Below are 26,442 nucleotides of genomic sequence, written 5' to 3'. Positions count from 1 at the left end.
GTCTGCCTCCCGGACAGTGCAGGGAAGACTGTTCCAAAGTTTAGGCGCTAGATAGTAAAAGGATCTACCACTTGCGCTTGATTTTGAAATTCTAGGTATTACCAACTGCTCGGACGCCTGAGAGCGTAGTGCACGTGTAGGACTGTAATACAAGAAAAGTTCACTCAAGTAGTGAGGAGGTAAACCATGTAGGGCTTTATAGGTAATAAGCAAGATTTTAAATTTAATGCGATGCTTTATAGGTAAACGGTGCAATGTTGAGAGAACCAGGCTAATATGCTCATACTTTTTTGTACGTGTAAGAACTCAAGCTACCGTGTTTTGGACCAGTTGGAGTTTTTGTAATAAGCCTGCAGGGCAACCACCTAATAGTGCCTTACAGTAATCTAGTTTTGATGTCATGAATTAACTTCCCTGCATCTGATAGTGACAGGATATGACGTAGTTTACCTATTACTGAACTACAAAATTACTTTTATATTTTTGTTTTATCTGAAGAGCTTGCTATTCTACATAATTTTGAATTTGATAATGTATTAAATAAAGATGAATTGGTTTTATACTTTAATCATAGACTTCAAATGACTTTGGATCTGCATGCTCCACTAATAACCAAAACATTTGCAAACCCAGCTCCTTGCTTTAGGCCGGAATTGCGAAAAAGTGGGGGTGAAGGGTTGTCGCCATGAACGTCTGTGTCTTAGAACTGAAGAGTACTAAGTAAGAGTACTACGAAAAATGTATTGGTTATAGCAAAGGAAATTCAAGAACCATTTTTTCTGTGGTTAATAATATTATAAAACCACCTGATTCACTCCCTTCCTGTATATGTATACAGTTGAATCTTGTGAGCCTAGAAAAGTAGACAATATTCACCAGCAAATCCTAGGGTTGAGTAAAGGTAGCCATGTTTTTAGTATTTGTCCTAACCAACCACTGTGTCTACTTTCACAAGTAGAGGTCTTCTCGGGTCCAAAGATCTTTACCCGACCTGAAATAAATGACCGAATCACTTTTTTCCCGAACCCAACATACAATTTTTTTTTAAAGCCCCGACCCGAGACAGACCCGATTACGTTAGACCCGAGTCCGACCCATCGTATATTTTTTTCAAACCCGACTAGACCTGAATGTAAACCGACGTTTATTAATGAAAATGAAATTGATATGGCAATGAAAACGTTGATCTTCTTGTTTTTCTCTGGCAAATTGCGCAAACTCAGGCTAAATGGGATGTGCCAGTTTTAGCTGAATCAAATCTAAATAAGGTATCACAGTCTACGCATTTAGCTGCAACGATCTGATGTTGTTACTGGGGTTCCATAGGGCTCTGTCCTGGGTCCTCTCTTATTTATCATTTACCTTTTACAACTTGGTAATATTGTTAGGAAGTTTAACATCCAGTTTCACTGTTATGCCGATGACAGCCAGTTTTAGGTGTCCTCTAAACCTGGTTCTACTTTCCCTTCAGTGTCTCTGTCATGACACTGGGATGAGGAAGAAGACTTGGAGACTCAGATGCAGGGCAAAACAAGAGATCTTTTATTGAAACCGGGCAGGATCCACAATATGACACAAGCCAGGAGATGAAACCGCGTAAGCCCGGTGGAGAGGAATCTCGATCCATCGGCAATACGGGAGAACACTTAGGGAGATCAGGAATGGAGGAATCCTCTATACCACGGAAGTCCGCGGGGAGACGACTCGACCCGACGGCACTCACAGGAGAACAGCAGAAAACCCTCTAAAGGTACTAGACTTAGAGGAGCCAGGGACGTGAGCTAACAAACACAACACAACGATCTGACAAAGAACGAGAGGACAAGAGGGACTAAATAGAGGGGAACCAAACAGCGGGAACAAGCTACGGGAGTATGAGTAAAGGGGCATGAGAGATTAAATGACTAAGTGGTTAAGTGATAAGGTGATGGAAACCCGGTGCAGGGAAAGCCTGGCGGAGACACGGGGGCGGGGCAAATGACGAAGACACCAAACAAGTGCAGAGCTGTCAAACTGACTCCGCACGAGTTTGACATAACAACACAGTACAGACAGCCAATACAAATACTAGGATCACGACAGTCTCTCTCTGATTGTGTGGCCGAGTTAAAGGAGTGATTTACAACAAAGCTCCTGAAACTTAACAGAAATACAAATTAGAAAATTTGCTAAACAAATACCATAGCTAATTCAGAATGTGTTCCTCGCTTTACATTGCATTGTCCTATACACATTTGTTTCTCATTATGTCCAATCCTCTGGGATTGAACCCACGACCTTGGCATTGCTAGTGCTATGCTCTATCCACAGAGCTTAAATTAAAACGCTGTTTGTCATCTTCGATTCAACCTTATCATTTGTAAACAGTATAGTTCGAACTGCATTTTAAAATTTTCACAATATTAATTGCCTTTGTCCGTCTTTATCAGTGGAGAATACACCTGGTACATGCTTTAGTTACATCTCGATTAGATTTTTGTAATTCTCTTCTTTACGGCTTGCCTTCGAAGCTTCTTCTTCAAAAACTTCAATTAGTTAAAGACTCAGCAGCACGATTTAAATCTAGAACCTCAGTAACTGAACATATTACTCCTATACTGAAACAAATGCATTGGCTCCCGGTCAAATACTGCATTGATTTAAAAATTCTTCTTTTTGTTTACAAAACACTTAATAATCTTACTCCTTCTTACTTGTCAGATCTGCTCCATAACTACACCCCGACTCGTACTTTAAGAAAATCTACTGGATATACTCTTTCTTGTTCCTCTTCGAGTTTGCACAATGTCTTTTGGGTCCAGATCCTTTAGCTACGCCACTCCAAACCTTTGGAACTCGTTACCCCAAGACGTTCGGGAAAGTGAAACATTTTCCACTTTTAATCTCGGCTTTTCAATGATTATATCACTTGTTTAGGGTTATTTATGGTGTTAATAATTTATTTTTGTTTTAATTTCTTTTAATGTTTTCTTTCGTATGTGTAACGGTCACCAGCTGGAGTGCCCTTGAGAACCACCAGAGGGCATTCCACATCAAACTTATCATTCACTCACAAACTACATTTCCCATACTCACTTCCCGGACTCATCATCACTGATTACATTCATCTGTGTCTCATCACCCTGTTAGTCTCACTCTCTATATATACCATGTTCAATTATTCACACACTACGAAGTCTTGTTTAGCCAGTCTGACATTTCCGAGCGGTCCCTGTAGTTATTCTGTCCGTGTATTACTTTGGACTTTGATATTGACTACGATTCTCTGCTGCCTGCCCTGACCTCTGGTTGTGACGGTTTATGATTTTGGATATCCCCTACATACCGTACGCTGTCGTTGATCTCTGCCTGTTTGACCATTCTGTTAATAAACCCTGCATTTGGATCCAAACGTCTCTGACTCCACGTGACAGTATGCTTGTTTATGCTTGTTTATGGCTGGTTAGATATGTTGTATTAATGGTTTTAGGGATGGTTGTTAAATAATAATAGTTTAGATATATTTTTAAGATGGAAAATGGCAATTTTACAGGTGTTGGCAGGTTGAGGGTTTACGTATGGTGGTTTTCGGTCCAATAAGTAACACTTCTGTTTTGTCCGAGTTCAGTAATAAAACGTTTTTACTCATCCAGTTTTAATATCGACTATGCATTCCATTATTCGATGGAACTGCTGTGTTTCATGAGGCTTACAGCGTATATAAAGTTGCAAATCATCATCATAACCGTGAAAGCTAAATCCGTGATGCTGTATTATATCTCCTTGAGGCATTTGTAATGCAAAGAGCAAAAGCCCTAAGACTGAGCCCTGTGGTACTTTCGATTTGCCTGACAAATTTAGTTTATTGCTACATATTGAAAACATTTGGATAGATTTGAAAACATTTGGAAGATTTAAACAATTTCAAAGTTATTCCATTGATTCCGACGTAATTAATATTTAGCTTATTTTCTGCAGTTTATTTACATTTGTGTTTTATATGTATATTTGCCCTAAATGTATTTTAAACTCGCAGACATTACAAAATACATGATAATTATACATAAGATAATTTTAATCAGGTGTTTTAACATATACACTTTGCCGCAATTCAACTTCTTCATATCACCTTTCATAAACAAATAATTACAAAACACAAATAAGTCCTAAAGCAATGAATTACCAAAATTAAATTACTTATTTATCCAAACGAAAAATTAAGAGACATCTAAAAAGGGAGTAATTTTCTGGACAAGGAAAGAAAACAACAGATGAGGAATTCAAAGTTAAACGAGAGCGGTGTCGGAAAACATTTGCTTGAATAAATGGCTTACCACAGCCGGATCATTGAAAGCCCACTGCCGAATGTCAAATCCAGCTCCAGAAAGAATACTCCTTAGTCGATCAATCAGATGCCGAGCTGCATCTGCTGTATGTAGGCTTTGCAAACGATTATCGACGTAGAAACACTTCTTTACTGAGAACTGAATGGCTTCATCGCTTTGAGGGAGTTGTTGTATCTGCCGTTGGAGTGCATAAGTAGCACAGCATGGACTTGAAGTCGTACCGAATGGCAGCACCTGCCACTCAAAGATCTTGGGGGCCTCAGCCATTATCAGATCCCGCCATAAGAAATGGAGCAAAGGACGATCCTTAGGGAGAAGACGTACCAGATGAAACATCGCTTTAATATCCCCACTCAAGGCTATTGGACGTTCCCTGAAGCGGGTAAGGACACCGAGCAACGATGCCCAAAGGGTAGGTCCTGGTAACAGGTGCTGATTATGGCTTTTGCCCCGGAACTGATGGGAGCAGTTAAATACAATGCGGAACTTCCCATTATGACTGACAATGTGGTGGGCAATGTACCAAGATTCTGAAGGTTCCGGGATGGGGCAGCTGACTTCCTGAACTGCTCCAGACTCGAAAAGTCTTTTCATTTCCTCTTTATAAATCTCAGCCTTTATTGGGTCTGCCAATGAGCCATGAAGGACTTGAAAATTATCTCGTACCGTTCTCAGTGGAAGATCTTCAGGGATACCATGGATGCCTAATGTCTGAACTGCAGGGGGTAGTAGAATAGTCCTATCTGATCCATCGTTGAGGAGAGCAAAAGTGTCCAAGGTACGACCTTCATAATGCAGATTAACAGGAACCACCTTTAACATAACTTGACTTCCGATTAAGGGTTTATCCAAATAAAATCGACTTGAAGAGGAACTTGTTAGGCAGCTCTTTTTGGCATTAGCTGAAGTCTCAAGGGTGTGACTAACATTCACATCATGAAGGGGGCGAAGATGAGTGCCCTGACAAGAGATTGCATGGCTTCTTCAGGTCACACTGGGCAACATGATGGGTTCTGGTGCAACGCCAGCATCGGTTGTTATTACAAATCCATGCCTTGACCTGGTCGGGACTGAGTAGGGTGAAGGAGGCACACCGGCTGAGGTAATGTTCAGTCTATCACAAAAGGGACAATAACGTCTCCCCAAGGCTTGGCTTGTGAAAGGGAGCATTTCCGAAGTACAGAACCATGCAGAATGGTTACAGTTTTCTTCCTGAAATCTGGCTTAGTCGCTGATTTGTCTTGCAGGCCTTTAAACGCTGGCTCTGTATCATAATCATGGCACCAGGTTTCATAACGCAGCCAGTTCGTAAGGTCAACCAGGTTAGGGACTATTCCAGGCTGGCTGATCATATGACGGCGAAAATCCGCTCACTGCTCAAGGGGGAGCTTGCTCAGAAGGCGAGCAACATGGGACCCACATCACCTTCAGGACCAAAATTTATAATGTAGAGCAGCCATCGTATCCGTAAATGGCCTAGCTGAATTCAAATAAGAATCTGCAATCAGTCGAGCCTCCTCTAATTTTAGATGATTGACTAAGATCTGATATTTGAAGAGTTCCGTCCCCTCTGGGGGGAGCAGGTTTTCCAGCGCTATCCTGAGTCATGCAAACTCGCCCGGATCTGGTCGACTGAATTTAGGGATCATAGGTGTAGGTCCCCTATACCGGTCATAGATCATGCTTTACGTTGGGCATATTGGCTGGATGAGTTGAAAAAGCAGGAGCTGGGCGGAGATGTAAAGGAATAGCTGCTGTTTGGACTGATTTGCTGTTACCGGTAAGGGTGAGACCTCAGGTGTAAACAGCTCTCGAAGCTCTTCTAGTGATTGTTCTCGGTGAACGTACTGTAACTCCCTGTCGTACACCGATGAGGTAAACCTAGCTCCATGGGATACCTGTGGGTATTCAGTCATAACTGGAAGGCTGGGGGGGGTAGCACAGGATGATGATGGAGGTGTTCAATGAACAGGTGCCTCCCAGGTAGATTGGATGTCATACTCAGTTACAGGTCTGCCTCCAAAATACTGCACCTCATACTGCTGCAGGTGAGCTGGGGTACGTGTGTGGCGCTTGGGACGAGCCCCTCTCATAATCTCTTTGTCAGAATCCATGATGTCAGAAGGGAATACTCATCCGGCTAGAAGGACCATTTGTTGTAGAGGTTAGGTTTTGGTATCATGAAATTGAGTAAACCCCCCTGGGTGCCGGTCAGAGTACATATAACAAAGTTTTATAAATACTGGTTTTATATAGTGTATTGGAGGCAGATGAATGTCCTAAGTATCAACATCAAACTGTTTCCTCACAGGCAGAGGTATCCATTTAGTATCTTTCTTCAATGACTAGTACCTTGAGGATATACTTGTGCAAAACGATCGGATAATCAAAATATAAACTTAAATATGAACTATAAACTTCTGCCCCAGCCGACTGCTTGAGTAGGATAGCTCCGCTACAGCAACACTGGAGTTGAAGAAAGAGCATTTCTAATAAAAACGTTATTGCATTTTTTATCTAATAAATAAACACCATTTAACGCAAGTGTAGGAAAAGAATTGTTTACACAGCCATAACATAAATGCGCTTTAAACAAAGTTTTTAAACTGACAGAAAAACTTTTAGTCACCTTATTAAAAGCTTTAGTGAAATTGTTGCACCTGACACAAAGTCAGGAAAGGTGACGAAGAAGGTTAGGACTAAAGAATTTCCTAAGAAGAACGGACACTCTCCATTTCTTCCGTAGTGTCGCCAGTCAATCACATGATATCGATTGACAATCCGATTGGTTTTGAGTTTTTTGCTCTTGTAATTAAAGCAATGCGTTCTCATAAAATACTCCAGCCATGATTCATTCATAAAATACTGGATATAAGGTGCAACTTTATATATTGTTTTTTCGAAACTTCTCAACAATTTATTTGCTTTAGTCGTTTTATTTGAGCAGTAATTTTGCCTTCCCTTGCGGCCTTTGTGTTGAACTGCGGTTCCGTGACAGAGCAATAGGGAGCGCAAAGGGTAGTTTCTAAATAAAGCCACAGTACCACGAAAGGCGTTCATTGACAACCGTATGACTTGTGTTCCCGTTTGCTGGCTCGGTTTGTATTGTGTCATCTCTTATTTCCCTCAGAGCGTTGACTTTATATTTAAAACAGCACTAAACAGCCATGAGTGACGCCGAAAAGGAGTTCGTCGAGCGGGTATGTGGCGTTTTTGTTGTCTCTTTCTTGCATGCGTCCTGTTATGATCCTTATAGAAATGGCCTCCATGTTGTTGGTTCGCTAGCAAGGAGAGCGCGAAGCTTCATTCACTCTTTAACTGTTCATTAATGCAAGTATGCATTTAGTATTTGTTATTGTTTTAAAATTTGTACATAAAACTCTTGAAGGTAAGAATAAGTATAACATGGATTAGTGTCGAAATGGAACTAAATTATCCCGTTAGCCAGCTAAAGTGCTAGCCGACAGACAATGTGCTCAAAGTCTCGGAAGATCTTTCCTTTTATCTGCACAATGTTGCACAATGTTTTGCTGTCCATTCTAATTTAAACAATTAATTAAAACAACATAATTTGAATTATGTCTGATTAAGCATTTAAATAAGGTCATCTTGAGCCTTAATGCAGTTCATGCATGTTAAAATTAGGGTCTCTTTTGTGTTAAACACTAGGCTTTATATTTATTGGCATATTAAAGCCAAAGCACATTGAATTAAAATAATGTAAACACGATTGTTGTGGTATTGTAATCTTTGCATGCAGGCACAAGGCTCAAAATGTCTGTTCAAGTTACTTATCTATTTACTCTTCATGTTATAAACGTAAAGCTCATTTAATCATCTCTGTTGTTAGTTCATCTATAATGTTTTTCCCACTCTAATAAAACAATAGGATACTTGGTTGTGATGTCCAGTGTTTACACATTCTTCACCCTTTTCTTTTTTTGTTAAGGTTAAGGTTGGAAGAAGAGAAATCTGGACGAAGTCAAATGTCAAGTTGTTAATGCGAATAATTTGAAGCTGAATTTTCAATGCATGCTAATATTTCGAAGCAAAGAAGTTCCCATATAGCAGTTATGGGCAGTGAGAGAAATGGGGGAAGAGGAATGAAGTCAGAAATGAAATTGTAACTGAAGAAAGAAGACAAGATGTGTTATGAAGTTAAGATCAGAAGTTATCTGGGATAAGATCACAGCGCTAAGTAACTCCTTAGTATGTTTGTCCCATGCGTGCATGCATAAATCTTATGTTGTCCATTTGTATTGCATTACTTTAAATTGTCCTATAGCATGAGGTCTAAAGCTAGCTTTTATGATGGATAATTTGATGCTTAACATGTGAAAAAAAACTGCAGAGAATGTTTATTACATTTGCTTCAGAGTAATTCCTTTTGCACCAGTAGTTTATGCACCTGCAGTGAAAAGGCCGTCATCACTGGATAATCCTATATTATCCTAGTTTCAAAATGCTGTAAATAATTGTCTAAACACTTATCAATGTGACCGATATCTTTGGCTCTAACTTGATTTGGATGTGGCTGGTTTAGGAGTCCCGTTCCGCATCTAGGAGCGGAAGTGCTAGAGGATCGGCTAAATCAGCCAGTCACTCACCGAATCATTCACCTGCTCGGTCAAAAGAGGGTTCCCATCATTCGCGCTCCAAGTCCCACTCTCGCTCGAGATCCAAGAGGTGAGTTGAGTAATCTGCATAAAAAAGCGAATATCTTTGTCATTGTTCTTAATTCCGCTTTTCTAGTCCTCATATGCAAGAGATTATTTATTTTGCTTATTTTCTGATGTCCACAGTAATGCTAGTAACTAGGGATGCACCGATAGTAAATTTAGCCCATAACCAATATTTTGCCAATATACAGTATCTAGATATTAATATAACATTTCCTAAGACTGAAACAAAAGTAAGAAAGTGGACAACAGCTTTTCTATGAAAACATTCACTGCAGAAAACAAGGTAACCGTTAGTTCTCTTTTTTCCCCCTGAAAATAATGTACCAAGCCTACTTTACACTAGGTAAAGATTTAACCTTCAAACTTTTCTGGAATATTTTTTATTCAGCAAACAAATTATAGATGTTCTTCCAAAGCAACCCAGAAAAAATTTCTTCATAGCCACAAGTTTAACAGGTCTCAAGACAGAAAGCATTCAGACACCAGTCTGATTCAAACAATAGGATTTTGTTCCTATAATTTACATATTCATAAATACTGTATCTACATACTGTACCTACATCAACAATATTTAGCTAATAGCAGCAAGTGAATGATCACGACAGAAAGACAGTACCATGCAGTATTTTAACTGTGAGCAGCTGAAGAAGTTTAACCAGATGAAACTATTTATGATTTATTGGCTATAATATATCGGTCTAAATTTTATTATCAGCCGATAACATTAAAAATTACCATTTATTGTCGGATACCGATATTGCCGGTCATTGATTAGCAGAAATCCAAGAATCTTCTGTCATTTGAATCTGTTGAAATGAATCCCCTGTAGCTTATCTACAGCAGGAATTCAAAGTACATTTATTGGAAGGAGTGGAAGTCACACCAGCTGCTTTCTGGTTAAAAGTAGAAACAATGTTTGAGCCAGATGGGAAATAAATGTTCCCCTCCCAGAATTACGATTTAAAACACTCGGCTGTTGATCATTTGACATGCCTTAGTAGCAACTAGATATGTGTGATGAAATTGAAACTGTAGGTTCTTGTCTGTCTAATGTGGCATGTGGAGTTAGCAGACAGGAATTTGACAAGTTCATAGATTGCATGAATGCGTTCAGCTTTACATCGTGTTTTTACTTTGCTTAAGTAGATCTCGTTCTCACCGGAGTTCACGCAAGCACTACAGTCGTTCCCGCTCGCGGTCCCACTCTCGCCGAAGACACTCCCGCAGTCGCTCCTACAGCAGCGAATACCGTCGCCACCGCAGCCATAGTCACTCTCCTATGTCAAATCGTAGACGGCATATTGGTGACAGGGTGAGACCAAGAGTCTAATTTATGCATGCTGTTCGCACAGCTGTCGCTTTATATCATATATTGACGTTCTTTCATTTTAGGGAAATCCAGACCCAAACTGCTGCTTGGGAGTGTTTGGACTAAGTCTGTACACCACAGAGAGGGACCTGAGGGAGGTCTTCTCCAAGTACGGCCCCCTGAGTGATGTCAGCATTGTTTATGATCAGCAGTCTCGACGCTCCAGGGGTTTCGCCTTTGTTTACTTTGAGAACAGAGAAGATTCCAAGGAGGTAAATTCTCTGTTTAAAAAACAAATCTGATAAGTTATTGCATAATGCATTATGACACTTGATGAATATAATGAAAAGAAGCTGTTTCTGTTTAGCACTATTTGCAAGGATAACATTTTAGTTGACATGAGATGGGTATTCTGTATTGCTTTGATTCTAGGCTAAAGAGCGTGCAAATGGCATGGAGCTGGATGGCCGCAGAATCAGAGTCGACTATTCGATTACAAAGAGGCCACACACACCTACCCCTGGAATTTATATGGGTAGACCAACATAGTGAGTGTGATTTTATATGATTTTCACCTGGACTATTATCATGATATGACATTATCCCAAAATTAAGTTTTGTTTTAATAATCAGATATATACACTGAAATCAATGGCAGTAGGAGCCATATACTGGATGTCATGTTCAAAGAGATGCAGTTTCTCTTTTTATCGTTTGGTTTAGGCTTGTTCTCCATAAGCAAGAGTAGGGTTATAGCATTTTACATTTTGACTTTTAAAAAAAAAAAAGTAATCTTTCATTAATAATTCATACTTTAAAAAAGTCAACTTCCTGTCCCTCTAGCAATTCTGCCTATGCAGGGGAGTACAGAATTTATTAAGGATGCTCCGATCGATCAGCCACAGATTGGTACCGGCCGATAATCCAATGTTATGCCTCGATCAGTACTTACTAACTTTGCCAATCTCAGGAACCAATCGCAATTTGATGACGTCACCACACAATGCGTGTGGACGTAAATTATTTGAAATGATAATGTCATCGCCTGTGTAGAACTATTACAGCGCTCCGAGAAACAATGAAAAAATAGCAATTTGCTGTGTATGTTCCAATGATATCTCGCGTGAAGGAGCATTTTCCAAAGCGTTTTATACAATGAACACTTTTCAGCACTTAAGAACGAGCCCGCCGGATATATGCCGAGAGGTCGCGTTAAATGAAAATTTCCTGTCATTGGTGGATTTTAATGAGGGCAATTTGTAGTTCCCCTTTGTCAAGTTGGTGGCATCCAAAAATGTCCTTGAATCAGAGCATGATCGTAACTGATCGGAGGAAAAGGCACATGTTTCCCATAGGGATGCTCCGATCCGATATTCGTATCGGGTATCGGCGTCGATACGTAATAAAATTCTAGATCGGGTATCGGTGCAATTTGTCACCGATACCCGATCTGACATAAAATTTGTGCTAGACGATGTAAAAGTTCATGGAGACACCGGCGCTAAAACTCTCTCGTGGGCGGCTGCGCATTGCGCAACGTGCGACATCATACGCTAGCAACGTGTGACATCATAGGCTAGCAACGTGTGACATCATACGCTAGCAACGTGCGACATCATACGCTAGCAACGTGCTCTGTACGTAGTGCACGTGAACAAGTGAACATATAGCAGCGAACAGCATGGAGCGAGCCAAAATATCTGTCATTTGGAGTTATTTTACAACAGCTACGCCAATAAGTTCCACCACTTTCATTGTTATGGATGGGCAACCGCTGTCCGTCGCTGGAATAATGGCTTCAGACTCCTTATAAACCACCTGGAGCCGCAGTACGACACGCCGAAGCGTAAATATTTAACTCTACCTTGAACTGTACCGAAAAGTCAAAAAGCAAACACATATCCGAAAAAATTTAAGATGTCAATGCGGTGACTTTTACAACAGATATCTGGAGCTGCGACGTGTCCCCCGTGTCGCTTTTAAGTTTAACCGCACACATCCATGGATGTTAAATTTTATTTTCACTAAACTTTAGTTTAGTTAAGTGGACTTTGCTTTAGTGACTAAAGCATTAAAAAGATCTGATTCATGTTATTTTGAATATCTAAAGCAGTAAAGCTATTACTTTTTTGCTCAATTTCAGCAGCTTTTTTTTGCGAATTGATTTTTTAATTATTTTTGCACTTTCTTAAAAATTATTAAGAGATTTTGTTTCCATTTATTTATACCCGTTTATCAAGCTAGTGAAGCTGTTGTTATATTCAGCTGCTTAATTTGCACTTTAATTTTGAATGTCTTTTGTCCAAAGATAGTGAACACTTTTGTTTTATTTTTCATTTGTTTTGCACCGGTGCTGGTTTAATAAACTATTTACTAAATTTGTGAATCATTAGTTTGTTATTTTGTTTTACGGGGTCAGGAAATTTATGTTAAGTCGAGCCTGATGTCTTGCACAGCAATGCACATAGTTTATTAAGTAATTGTGCACTTTAAAATTTTTACCTTAGTATCGGATCGGTACTCGGTATCGGCCGATACTGAATCTCAGGTATCGGAATCGGTATCGGAAGCAAAAAAGGTGGATCGGAGCATCCCTAGTTTCCCATTCATTACTCATAAACGCTTCACCCACTTAAGGAAGACCCACGCAGGATTGGTGGAGCCTCATAAACAAGGCATAAGACGTCTCACCACCGTCTAATTTGTTTCTCCATAGTTTCAAAACGAACTGAAAATTTAATTTTTACACTCTTCATAATGACACAACGATAACGTTGTTTGAGACGATGTTTCAGGATCTGATTCTGCAATGCACGCGTCTGTCACTTTATCAGACCCCCGCGTCACGTGCTCACACAGGCGCGCACACTGGTGCGATTTTTACAGAGAGTTTTTTCCTTCAGAGAGCGATAGCCACCCGCATAATTTTGGATAAACCTTAACTTTACGTAAGTTGAAAAATGTATCTCTGCATGTTTTCCATTCAGGGAGTGGCAGAAGCAGCACATTCATATCCAAACTGCAGCTTAGAGTTCCTTGTAAGTGAATGAACGAATGATTACAAAACCGTGTTTACAAGCACCTGTCATTGTTACTGACTTGACATATGATTATAAACGTCTGTAATTATTATTTTTAACATTAAATATGTAAACGACTTCAACATGTACATAGCGTTGATGTCACAAACATGCTAATTAGCATGTTACATTTCCTTGCACCATTGTAAAAATAAATAATTTTTGCGAGCCTGTCCATGAAAAGTCTAGCGCAACCTCTGTGTCGAATACTGCAAAGGCACTGGTTAGTAATGTGTCTCGCTCAGCTATCCAGTAAATTACTTTAATTTACATAATACATAAATTAATTTAGTCCTCCTGAAACTTGTATTGGACCATGTTCAAGTTGCATCATCCATTTTAGGAGATTAAATGTTTAAAGACCCACAGTTTACTATTGGACATCGTTTCAATAAACCTGTAGGTTGCATCAGACTGGTCCATTTTGTTTGTTTATTTTGTCTTTATTAAGGAACCTGATATGCATATTATTTTGCATAAGTCTAATTTTAAAGGCATATAAAATGTTATCTGAATAATTCATATTTGGTGTGATCATTTAGTACTCTGTTAAAACCAAATTTATATAACATTAACATATATTACATAATTACTGTAAAATATTACAGTATTAAAATAATATTACAAATGGCAACATCTCTAGTATCAATATAATAAGGAATATCGGTTATATAAAGCCTGAAGCATCGGAATTGTCCGATCACGATGACAAGAAATCTGTACTCTGTATTGGTTTGGAGCATCCCTAGAATTTTTGTGCGTATTATGCGGAATCTACGGTTCTATTGGTCAATCCCTCTGTCCACCCCATGTCTCTGTCTCAGCGCCATCACAAGCCCCTAGTGGCAGCTCCTAAACACTTGAGACCTCTCGAGCTGTCTTAAATAATTGGGAGAGTAAGATTGATTCTTAGCTTTAAGAAATGTGATATCTTGCTTTGATACTTAAGTTTGTAAGTCAGAGTATAATTCCATGAATTCTCAGCACTTAAGACTAAAATGGCACTTTGAGAAGCTTGATAAATACGAAACCTGGTTTAATTTAATTCTAAGGTAAAGTAAATTGTCTTTGTATGGAACATTTAATTACACCAATTAAATTAGTTTAACTAGTTCGATTTTAGTAGACTAAATATAATGTAGATTTTGTCAAAACTAAAATGATGGGCCTTAAATGTTACAATTCTTTGTTGTACGTGCAAGTTACTGAAATTATTAATATTTTCTGGACCACGCACATCAGATCTGAACAGTTGCTATACACAGTGTGGACAATTATTTATTTAAATTAGATTCCAATCAGATGTGCACAAAAATCGGGTTGGGTGACAGTTTGTACATAGTCAAAATGCACTGTAGCCAACTGCTTCATGGGTCTTATTGCTTTAATGTAATGGTTATTCCATATGCATAGCAGTGCCAAGCAACAGTGGCTGTGGCATACATCTACACCAAAGCCCTTAGGCTATATAATGCGGTCAGCAGTTACAAATTGGGTATTTTATAATTGATCAGAATCAAGGACCAGAACTGACTGTTTTATAAATTATAATTTTAATTGGCAAGGGTAACAATATTGTGCAAATAAATTAAAACATGTCTCTATCTGCTACAGCGGTGGAGGCCCGAGTGTGAGCCGGCGTCGTGATAATTACGATCGTGGCAATGAGCGGGGGTATGATCGCTATGATGACCGTGACTACTACAACAACAACAACAGCAGCAGCAGCAGCAGGTCTTACAGGTAGGAACAAAACTGGTTAACAGTCTGCATGCTCCGTTAAAATCACACTATAGTTTTACATACTGCCTTCTGCATCTTTGCTCATTACATACAGCAAGATGTTTTTCACATGCATGATACAATACAGTTTCAGCTGTAGTGATAGTTTTCTGATGAGAGCATTTATGTTGTCAGGAGAAGGTCACCCTCTCCCTATTACAGCCGAGGACCATACAGATCAAGATCGCGGTCTCGCTCCTATTCTCCGCGTAAGTACTTCACAAAGGCTACCAACCAACTTGAATCTAGAGTCTTGTATAAGCCAGCTTTTGGTTGAAGAGGGCTTAACCTTAGCATTGTAAATGTTTGAGTAATGTATGAAAACATATGTAAAGATGGAAATGTGAAAACTTTTATTTTCGTTACAGGTCACTATTGAAAAGTGTACTTGGAATGCTCCCCTTGAAGATGATGACAAAGACGTAGATGTTTATTTCTGGTGGCATGAGTTTAGATGTACTTCAAACTCTGTCCCTTCTATTTGTTGCCTGAAGGTTTCATGTGACATGTTTCAGTAGGTGGATGAATATTTTTGCACTGTTGTGTTTTGTTTTTTGGTCTGATGCTGAACTTTTTGCGTTTCTTTGTGATAAAGTTTCTGGCTCACATCCCATTTATGTTTTTATGCATTTTAGGCTTAGCAGTGGTCTTGCAATAAACTGCTTTATACCTCTTACCTGGTGTGAGCATCTGCTTGTCACTTAAAACTATTTAAATCTGAATGTTTTTCTTCTGTCAAACCAAGTTCATTCTTTTCCAATATAAAATCCTCATCACACTTTAATAACAATGAATATTTTATATTGATCGCAGGCATATGGGTGTATAGCATTATATGATGTAATTGTACTAATCTGCTTTAAACGGCATAGGTTTAAAGCCCAAAAACACTTGACAACACTGAAGCTTTCTGATCCAATTTAGGTGCTGTTACCTAAATTATTAGAGAATACCAAGTTTAAAATGGGACCATGTGAAAATCTTTTACATGTAAATCTTGTTCAGTTTTCTTACTTTTTAGACAATTTAAATAAATTGTCACTGAGCAGTGCTGAATGACACATTCAACAAAACTGACTAACTGGACTAAACAATTGACTGCATGGCAAGTAAAAAAGGTTGAATTATTTCCATGAAGAAAATACATTTAATTTCAATTGTAAGATTCTAATTATTTTATTATTTACTCACTTCTTGTGTAAATATCTATATGACTTTCACAGAACACAAAAGGAATTTTCAAGGTTTGTAACCAAACAACATTGGCCCCCATTGATTTCATGGTAGGAGACATTTCTCAAAATATAGTCTTGTATTTCACAGAAAAGAGTCATAAGCTGGTTTTGAACAACATGAAGGTGAATAAATTATGACTGTGGCTCTATCAATGGAATTGAATAGATCTTAAATATCAATGGATCGTGCTTGAAATAAAAATGTCACTGCTATGCCAATGTAAATGTGTCAGATTATTTAAGTGTTGCATTGATTTACATGCTCTTAAATCATAATTCCATAAGATCTCTCTACCACTGCACGTTCGTGTTTCTTTTCCATAGACGTGGGCGTTCCCAGAGAAAGACGTATTTTCCAGCTACTTCTCTTCATTTTCCCTCGTATATTAGGCGGAAATTGAAAAAGAAAAAATATCTAAAGCCATAAAATAATACATAAATCAACAGTAAGATATTTTACCGAGGGCCGTAGAAACGCCCCAAAAAACACCACAAAGATGCAAATCGGGCCTTTCAATTACAAAAGAAAGCAAAGTCTCTTTTGAATTAAAATAAATACAGCTATTTGTAAATGCGGTGTGGTCTTCCATACTACAATATATTTCCTTTAACATTCACGTCTGTGGTCTTGAATGAAATACACTTATCTGTGCTCATTTAGTCTGTCTCATCATAAGTGTCATGCAATGATTTATGCCGACAATTTGAACACTAGACATCAATTTAATGCTTAAAGTCAATAAACGCCTCAAAAGTAATTTTCTGATATTTACAGCGCTTTTATTTAGAGGCGGCGCTTGTTGGCAACACAGTAACGTCGCAACGACACTTTTTTTTCAATCCCAGTGAAAAGAGTTTGAGCAGGAACAGAGTTGTGTATATGTAGCAGGGGGGTCCGGCTGCATCTGGGGGGTGACTGCTGCTTTTCAGCACATTTTTTATTATTTTTAGTTTTTTATTTACTCCTTATTTTACCCGACTTGGATAAATACATCGCGCACGCCTATACATTTGGAAGTACAGACTTTTCGTATAGACCATGAACAAACTCTATGTAGGGAATCTGAGTCCTTCGGTGACCGTGGAGGACCTGAAGCAGCTCTTTGGCGAGAGGAAGCTTCCCGTGACCGATCAGGTTCTGCTGAAATCCGGCTATGCCTTCGTGGACTTCCCCGATCAGAACTGGGCGATTAAAGCCATCGAGGCTCTATCTGGTAAGTGCGTTTTTCACAGGACGGAAGGTCAGGGTTATGTATTACGATTACATATATATATATATATTTACAGTACTGCCACCACCTGACCCCCCGCATGCAATTCCCCTTTCATAAACATTTTATCGTAAAAGAAAAAGTACGACCTCGCATCAGTCGGGCGCTGTTCCATCACCAGTGTCCGAGTTGTTGACGCGATCGGACCGATGTGCGAACTAACGCCCCGCGAGCTCAATCACTATCGCGCTCGCTTCCTACGCGCGATACAAGTTGGATTTACTATAGATTTCTTCAAATGCACGCTCGTTTCGCCAATCCGGAGTGCTGAATGTAAGCTATTTCTTAGCCATCAGCCCATAGGAATGTATCGAATGGATCTGATGTTGGGGCGGTAGGCATAATTATTTTTCAGTTATTTTTTGTCTTGATTTTATTGAAAAGAAGCGAGCGAACTGAGCGAGCAGAAGGTGTCACATGCATGTTCCAATGGTGTCCAGGTATGTTTTTACGAGGTGTCTTAAAGGTGGGTGATGGGGATTTAGAGGAAAGTGCTAATAAACAGGTAGCTGGGGGGGGACGGAGGTGAGATGCCAATTTTTGTGCTGCGCCAGGCCACTCATACAACACAACCCAAGATGCACAACACCTCTGTGTTCCTGCAGCGTGCGCTCGAGTCGTTGCACATGCTCGTAAACGTTACAGCTTCAAACCTACTTCAAAAAAGGAGATACATTTAGGAAGCGTCTTTATCCTTTGACCTCTCGTGCTATTCTTTAAACTCTCCTCATTGCTCGTATATGGGAGTGGAAAGCATGGCGCCCCATTCTTCATCGTATCAGCTCATCAAGCATTTCGCATATCATCAAGAATAATGGCAAATAAAACAAAGATACTATCTTGCACGCAGACGTAATAAAACTCGCTACATTGCCGATATCCGTTTATAAACAAACTTGTGTGTACGAATATATCCCTGCTTGTATTTACGTTGCACGCTAAGTGGCGTGGCGAGGTTATGCATTCATGTTCGAGTTAATTTGTAAACACAACAACACCTAAATGTATATATATAATGTACTTTGACGTTATATGTACTTTTCGATTTTAATTCTGATTGGTTTCTTGATCGTAGGGAAAGTTGAACTGCATGGAAAAGTGATCGAGGTCGACTACTCTGTACCTAAAAAACAAAGGTAAACATTTTGCTTTATTTATTAGGCTACTATTTGTGAGTTTAAGAGGGATACAATGAACTCAGAAACGGTAAAGCATCTGCATTTGGAAGTTGTGCTGCTGCAAGTGTTGTGTTCTGGAGTGTGACGTGCACTATTTGATGTAAACAGATTCGGTGTATTTTTAGGTGACCATTTAATGTTGCTTGATCATTAAATTATTCCTGTTACCCATTAAATGTGAACGCCAAAACGATGTAGCCTATTTTTTTTTATTTTAACTACAATGCAATTTCACATCATTCTTTATGTATCTTTTAATGTCTTCTGGTCGGGGTTAATCGGCTTGTGATTTATAATTTTGGCGGAATGTTGAGCAGTTGATTAGACTGAAGTCTTGCTGGAAAAATACAAACAAACAATACTGGCGGCAATCATTAGCAAATGAAAAGAAAAATGGGGACGTTCCATGGATGTATAAGCAAACGAGGATTTCACTATCATTTCCCTATTATTAAATCTATAAACTATTGTGCGATGTTTTTGACTGTTGCAAACCTGCCATAACTTCAGGAAGTGTATGCGGATGCGAGAAATAGGGTTTAAACAAAAAACTGCGAAATTAACTTTTTGTCTCAAAAAGTTGTCGAAATATGAATTTACAGTCCTCGTTCTTATGGTTCATCTTTACAAGAGCAAGATCGCTGTTCATGACCTCATGGCGCTTGTTCTGTGGGCCACGTGATTTCCCCTATAGGCCCTGCGTGCGCGTTCCACGGGGGGGGGGGGGGGGGGGGGAATAAAAATGGCTAGAGAACAACCCAAAACCGTGATATGTAAAGGTTACGTGAAAGTGCACTGATGTTAAGCTCAATTCAGACGACCGACCGCCTCTTACACCGGGTTCTCCCTAAAACGTACACGCCATCAGTAGCGAGTAAAGCGTTTCAAAAATGAATCATAAACATGAAATCCTTTCTGCTGGTAAAGTTTTTTTTATCTCGTTATTGACGCCTCAGATTGTCACTGGAAACTCATAAAGTGCGCAGTCAAGATGGACAGTCTTTGATATGGAAGAGTCGGCCATGCTGCTGCTACAGTCAACCTAACATGACTGAGAGCAGCATGCACGAGGAGAATGCGTGTAGCTCACTCTAGAACCTGTTAACGCTGTTCTAGAATGCGCCTAGAATCAGAGATGTAATCTGAAGCGCAGAACGGCTCATGTTACACATATGCGATATTTAAACTTCTGTATTTCGTAATATAATCCTCACACACGAGGCGTGTGTGTATTTTATGTGCTAACTCTGTTGGTTCTCATGTAGGCTACATAGTGTCAGTGGTAAAGATATATCGGTGTCTCATTCGCCGCATTTGCTTCAGTATTAGTACTGCTAGTATATAATATGGACGCAATAAAAACATTAGGTGTATTAATGGCTCTGCAATGAAATGCTTTTCAGTATTTCAAGGAACCCTATGCAAATCAGTCAAGGGGCTGATGTCCTTATTTATATGATGTTTAGACTTGCATGGTGATAAGTAGGCTGTAGAGATATGCATTTTGGTTAAATGCCAGAGATAAACCATAATTAATAGTTTTGATGTCACTGTCATTTATGATTGATAAATGAAGGTGTCATAGGCTATTAGAGCAGCACACCCTTAATGACTTGTAATAATATGAATGTACAGTATTATGATGAGTCAGTAAGGGTATTCCGATTTTTCATATACACTGAGTCACTGACCTACCTCTCTGCATAATTGTTTTTATGAATTTTAAAAGTTTAAATACATTTTTAATTGTTGTTTGTTAAGCACAGGAGTGTTTTTCCATGTAAGACTATTGAAGGGTGTAAATGAAAACAAACCAATTAAAGATAAGTAAAATAGTCTATTCAATGTAATAATATTATGTTAGAATAGAAAATGAAGTGTACATTTTGATTAGGTTAAAAAAAGTATATTTAATATTCTGCTGTTTACAATTTTCAAAATAGCCTAAAACATAAAATTACATTATTAAGCTGAACTCAATTTGGTATTGTGTTACCTGAAATAAATTAAATAGTTATCTGAATATTATTATTTACATTTTATTCAGTAGTCAAATCTGATTATCAGAATATAAAAGACATTATATGAATGAGAATAATTAAAATAAATTTGTTAAAGTTAGTATTAACTATCTGTTTGGTATAGAAATGTTCCAGTTCTTATTTAATGCTTTTAATAGAAAATAGAAAAGTCATAATTTTAATAGTAATCTGCTTCAGTGGTTAAAAGGTTTTATATTTTAAAATGTTTGAAATATGCTACTCTTGTATAGTAACATTTAAATGCTGAGCAATCTGCAGCCCATTTTGCAGCATCCTTGTTTGATTCTGGAGTTTTATGTTAGAGTCGCTGCTGTATTTTTGTAAGGAGGAAAGGGTGGAAGAATACAAAAGATTACATGACACTTAAAATAGCTTAATATGTACTTCATAACAATAGTTTTGCTTTAAACTGTGCATTAATTATTTTTCAGTATTAATAATTCACTTATGGCAGTGGCTAAAAGACATATTTCTGCTTATAATTTATTAAAAGATAATGGATTAGTCAAACAACTATATTAACATTTATCTGAATGTGTTCACAGTTTAGATATGATTTAAATGCTTGATTTAAAGCTGTGTAATTCGTTTAGGTGGCCTTGATTGTGTGTTAGAAAACACGAATTAGCCATAAATGTTTAGTTTAAACCCTCTATTCACTGAAGTGGCTTTTTATGAGAATTGTTGAAAAGATTTGTTCTTTTAATCAGCAGAGGAAATGTTAGACATATTTTCAAATTGTATTGGTTAATATTGTTACTGTATTTATGAGTGATGGAAAGTGTGATATTTTAATTAACTACTTTGTTTGAAATCATATATACAGGATGAAATGGTTGTCATTTAAGTTATAGAGTGTTTTAAACAGCTATAAGATTATCAAATAAAAATTGGTTAAATTTCTATACAAACAGGTTTCATTTTCAGATCAATTTAGGTTATAAATTTAATAAATTGTTGTTAAAGTTTTATAGTGATGTTCATTTGATGATTACACCCATTTTTTTACTTTGTAAGGGTAGCAAATATTTTTGTCCTGATGGGTTTAGTAACTGCCATAATCTCATTAACCCTGTTCTTCATCTGTTCATTTATACATTGTAAATTTGATGGCTATATCTGGATGGCTAAAAATGATTTTTCTCTGTTGGCTCGTGAGTCAAATAGCTTGAGATACAGACTTGGAAGCAGAAAAAGTGGGTTACAAAGTTATTGAAATCTCAATTTAGGGCTAGTCACAAAGCCCCGGGGCATTTAGAATCTCAGAGATGAGATCTTTTCAGTAATACCCCTTTCCACCATTAAAGCTTTTCACTTTTGGCAAGTCTATTACCCTCCTGTCTGATACACTTCCTGGAATATTTGTGTAAATGATTAAAGATCATTAAAATGAAAAAGACTTCTTGTGGATTCTCTTCAGTGTTTGATGTACGCATGAGATTTCTGAAAATGATATGGAACAAAGTTGATATTCGTTTCATTTACATTTACATTAAAATCATTTAGCAGACGCAATTTGTTATAAGCTTGCTAAGCACAGTCATTATTGCTTTGTGGTTTAAGGAATTAGTACTATTTGTTTTCATGAGCACATATCCAATGTGTTTGCTCTAAGGGAATGAAAACCTTTGCATTATTCTCCTTCCACACATTCAATATGTGCTAGTGACAGTGCCCAAATACAATATCAAGCGATTTCTTCTCTTTGACCTCAGTATTTGTCCAGCTTCAGCTACTCAGTGTGTTAAAAGCTCAAAACAGGTTCCCAGGCAACTTCAGCATCCTTTCCTTACAATAGTGATTAGAGACTGTCTGTTTTTGTTACCTAGATCTATTAACCTTAAATTGGATGTTTCCTTCTATCTTTTACTATGATGAGTCAGAGGATTTAAAAGCACTAGAATGCTTTGCTGCAGAAACATATAAAATGACATCAGTAAACCTTTTTATTTTTCTGAAAGTTATGCTTGTTACTGTACTTTCATTCACTTTTTAACGCACGCTGTACATCTCGCCTCCCGCCGTTTTGCTCTCTTACTGTAACGTGTAATTCCTCATTTGTTAATCCTTTTATCGATATAAAGGGTGTGCAGCGGTAAGAAAGGGATTATATCATAAAGAATGTGAGAATGATTGTCGTAGAAGCTCTTTGGTGTAATCTCCGGTAAAGAAGCTTCGCCAGCTCTCCTCACCGTCTCTTATCAATTGTTTGTTTGTTTTGGGCTAATGATAATATTTCTCTCTTTATTGCTTGGGTATTAAGCAGCAGTTTAGTTTTGTATCATTAATGAACCTTGTAAGCAGGTTTTTTTAAGTTCATGCTTGTTTAGTGGAATGGATTTAAAAATAATTGGTACTGAAAGTCTGCCCTTTGAGTATATAAAAGGATGACAGTTCTTTATAGCTGTGAAGAGAGCTTTATTGTCACTTCTGTATACTTTAGCTGGCCGTCATCTTAAACTGCACATATGGCAACAGGAAGCACAGAACAGGAATTGGACTGCAATCCCAGAGTGTACAGCCTCTGTTCCTGTATGTACACTAATCAGATTGAATCTGTGTCTGTCTGTAGCGCTAAGATTTCAGTCTGGTGTGTTTTTGTGAAAAGGCTTAAATAGTATGGACTCGTGTTTGAAAGAGTGATAAACAAATCTGCAATCAGATATTCTCTTCTTTAAGTGTGTTTTGAATTGAGCTTTAAATCTGAGAGCTGTTCTTATCCCTTTATTTAGTCCTAGATAAAGTGGGCAAAAGCAGAAATCATAGTTAAAAAAAATAGCGACAAACTGCATAACAATCGACAACAAGTATGATACTGTTGTGATGTCAGTTTGTAATGGATGTGTTTAGAGCTTACACTACTGAATTGACTAGTACTGAAATCTAAATGAATATTTTTCTATATTAAATGGACTTCTCGTTCTTGCATATGCAAAGACGATGACATCAACCCATAAGAAATGTTCTTAATTTTTGTCGTTTTAATTATAATTAAAATTGCAAGATAGTTTGATGCAGTGTCTACTTGTAGCATTTACAGCAGTATCATCTTTAAAGCTTTCATTTTATAAGCTTCTAAATCAAAGCAACATTCATTGTTCTAAAATTAAAAATAAAAATCTAATAGAGATGTCTTTAGTTTTTGCTTGGATTGAAATAAATTGCTGTAATAGTTATTTGTTGATAATACGTTATTGTATTATTCATGACTTACATTGACATTGAAGTTTTTAATCTAAAAAAAAGTGTATATATATGTATATAATTTTTTTTATTCCGATATGTATCTCTTAATCCAAATTATTTCAAATATGTGATCCTGTCTGTGAAACCAGGAAAATGTTTTAAAAGAGCATAAATACTCAAAATAGATAATGAGCATCAAAGTTAGATTTCAGCCATTAATTTAACTGATTTTAAGGTATGACATGATTTTACTCAGTCCAGATTAAAGATATCAAGGGTGTGTATTTTCTCAGACTGTATTTTACATTCGGATGATTTTATGCAGAAAACAGTAAATCACAAAAACAGTTCTCTCACAGTCATCCTCAATTCGGAATGGCATGTAATACATTTTTGCCAATGTTGCCCCCTCTAGTTTCTGTTTTGGAAGTATGTTTGCGGTAGGGCAGACGTGGGGGAATCCCACCCTTTAGAAAGAGATATCTCTGCTGAGCGTGTTGCTGCTGGGCAGTCGCACCACCAGCGCTCACGCATGCAACAGTGCCACTGCTCTGGGGTCTGTCGATCTCTTGGGTGGCAGAGTTTGCGAGGAAACGGGCAGCTGAGAACTCAGCAGGTGCCGCGTCTTTCACTCTGGCTCTGATTGGCTCACTTTGTGACTGAACAGTGTGTGTGTGTGTTGGAACAGTTGTGAGCCCCCAGCACTGAGATGGTGTCCGGCTTGGATGGTACCACCTGTCCTGTAAAACCTCTCCCTTTACAAACCATTCTTGGTCATTTTACCTTGAAAGAGTAACATGGAGATTACGGGCAGTTTTGAATGATCCCGTTTATCTTGTCCAGCTGTCACAGGAAATATGTTTGATATAGAGGTAGCTGTAAATATTTCATCGCAGCTGCATTGAGGGAACGCGCTGCCTCGTCTTACAGCATCGAGGAGAGTGTGCGCTTTGAAGGGTGCTCTTTTCTTACCCAGCAGTTTTTGCAAATATTATCAGTCCTCCGACTGTTCCTGCAGAACAGAGTCTATACCCAACAGTGATTCCTGCGGCATAATCCTATGGTTGCTATGGCAACCGAATTGGAGGCTTTTTGTTTTCTCGTGAGGATGAAAAGGACACTGTGTTGTATGTTGCATTCTTTAAAGGTGGATGGACTTCTATTTTCTCGTATGACTGCCCAGAGGAAAATTTTATTGCTTGGCGGTTCCTCCTTCTTAGCTCAGGAGACTCAAAGGAGTGCTCAGTTATGGTTTATTTAAGTGTCAGCGTTGACTAAGATGTCTCTCCTAAAGTAAATCAAAATACAAGTGAGACAGTGTTTTCGTAAAGTAACAGCATAGAAGTTATCTGTTATCAAAATAATTTGATGATATCTTTGTTCTGATGTTGAAATCTCTGACTTTTGATTTCATATTTTGTAATGCTGGCAAATCTAAGCATGGGAAACACATTTCTCAGAAACTGCTTTTTTTTTGGAGGAATGAGAAAAGCCTTAGGTTTTCATTTGCTCTCCATTTTATCATATCTGTCTAGAAAGAATATTAAAGAGACAACGTTTTGCTAATAAGTCAGAAATGTTGTGACTTTCATATTGTCATAAGTTGAATTTTATGACCACAACATTTACATTCCATCCTTTAAATTCGTACTATTAAATAACCGCTCAGAGTTTTCCATCAGATCCCCTTTCTTCTCTGCATTTGGCATTTGAAGCACAATGTCTCTGGTGTTAGTGGGGTCTCATTCTACGCAACTGCGGAACGTTTTTTTATTCATGCATCCCACTCATGCACCGGCCATTTACATTTGCCGCTCCATATGTATGATCGGAAGGACATCAACAACACGTCCTCAGAAACCCCAGAGCGAGTCAGCACCCACCCGCTCTCTGGACACTGACTATTGTTTTGTGTGGTTTAATTGGGTATTAATAAAGAGGCGGGGCTGTATGCGTGAACCAGAGAGATGGACAGATACAAGCCGTGCACAGGCCTTGAGAACTTTGCTAATGAGCTTTGATTAAATTTGAATGATTAATGCGATGCGTATGTGAGGTGTTTGCTTTATTCGATGTACCTTTGATGATCTTGGTTGTTCAAATAGATGTAAGTGAGCTTTTTTAATTGTTGAGGTGTATTTAAAGAGCACTTCAATAACATTATTTAATATATGGAAACACACAACTAGAAAAGTTTGTGCCTCTTAGCATTTTAGCTAATTAGCATATTTGCTAATTTCCAGCCTTTTTTGAGGCAATCGCCTGAGCTGTAAATGCCATGTGACTCACTTGTGAGCTGCAGAAGAAAAATCACAATCATTATTTTTGTCTGATGACAAAAATATTTAAACT

The 26,442-nt window shown here is 38.1% G+C and overlaps 2 protein-coding genes across 4 annotated transcripts in view; both read left to right on the top strand.

The window, feature by feature from the left end:
• The first annotated feature begins 7,090 nt into the window (after positions 1–7,090).
• tra2b (transformer 2 beta homolog) lies at positions 7,091–16,635 on the top strand. Of its 2 annotated transcripts, XM_079464687.1 has the most exons (9): positions 7,091–7,525; positions 8,275–8,534; positions 8,869–9,011; positions 10,154–10,319; positions 10,400–10,588; positions 10,749–10,864; positions 15,011–15,139; positions 15,314–15,387; positions 15,547–16,634. In XM_079464687.1, exons 2-9 carry the CDS (start codon positions 8,478–8,480, stop codon positions 15,555–15,557), a joined length of 885 nt encoding a protein of 294 aa, XP_079320813.1. In that variant the 5' UTR covers positions 7,091–7,525; positions 8,275–8,477; the 3' UTR covers positions 15,558–16,634. The 2 variants fall into 2 exon arrangements, with proteins under 2 accessions (XP_079320813.1, XP_079320814.1); XM_079464688.1 differs by lacking the exon at positions 8,275–8,534 and having other exon boundaries at positions 7,168–7,525; positions 15,547–16,635.
• A 619-nt stretch (positions 16,636–17,254) lies between these two features.
• Positions 17,255–26,442, top strand: part of igf2bp2a (insulin-like growth factor 2 mRNA binding protein 2a) — a 53,504-nt gene continuing 44,316 nt past the window's right edge. Inside the window, exons 1-2 of one of the 2 annotated variants that reach the window (XM_079464869.1) lie at positions 17,255–17,627; positions 18,760–18,820. In XM_079464869.1, the coding sequence (XP_079320995.1) occupies positions 17,453–17,627; positions 18,760–18,820 (236 nt within the window). In that variant the 5' untranslated portion in view covers positions 17,255–17,452. The remainder of the gene's footprint in view (positions 17,628–18,759; positions 18,821–26,442) is intronic. The other variant, XM_079464868.1, reaches the window with a different exon arrangement.

The sequence above is a fragment of the Barbatula barbatula genome, assembly GCF_947034865.1.
Source record: "Barbatula barbatula genome assembly, chromosome: 9".
In the NCBI taxonomy this organism is placed as follows: domain Eukaryota; kingdom Metazoa; phylum Chordata; class Actinopteri; order Cypriniformes; family Nemacheilidae; genus Barbatula; species Barbatula barbatula.
Note: the sequence above shows the minus strand (reverse complement) of the source record. Positions and strands in the feature narration are given on the sequence as shown.

What these genes read in the sequence shown, in the direction of transcription:
- tra2b (XM_079464687.1), top strand. Translation starts at nt 8,478, where the DNA reads ATGAAGTTAAGATCAGAAGTTATCTGGGATAAGATCACAGCGCTAAGT. An exon ending in GACGGCATATTGGTGACAGG is followed by an intron (nt 10,320 to 10,399) that starts GTGAGACCAAGA and finishes CTTTCATTTTAG; the next exon opens with GGAAATCCAGACCCAAACTG. An exon ending in ACAGAGAAGATTCCAAGGAG is followed by an intron (nt 10,589 to 10,748) that starts GTAAATTCTCTG and finishes CTTTGATTCTAG; the next exon opens with GCTAAAGAGCGTGCAAATGG.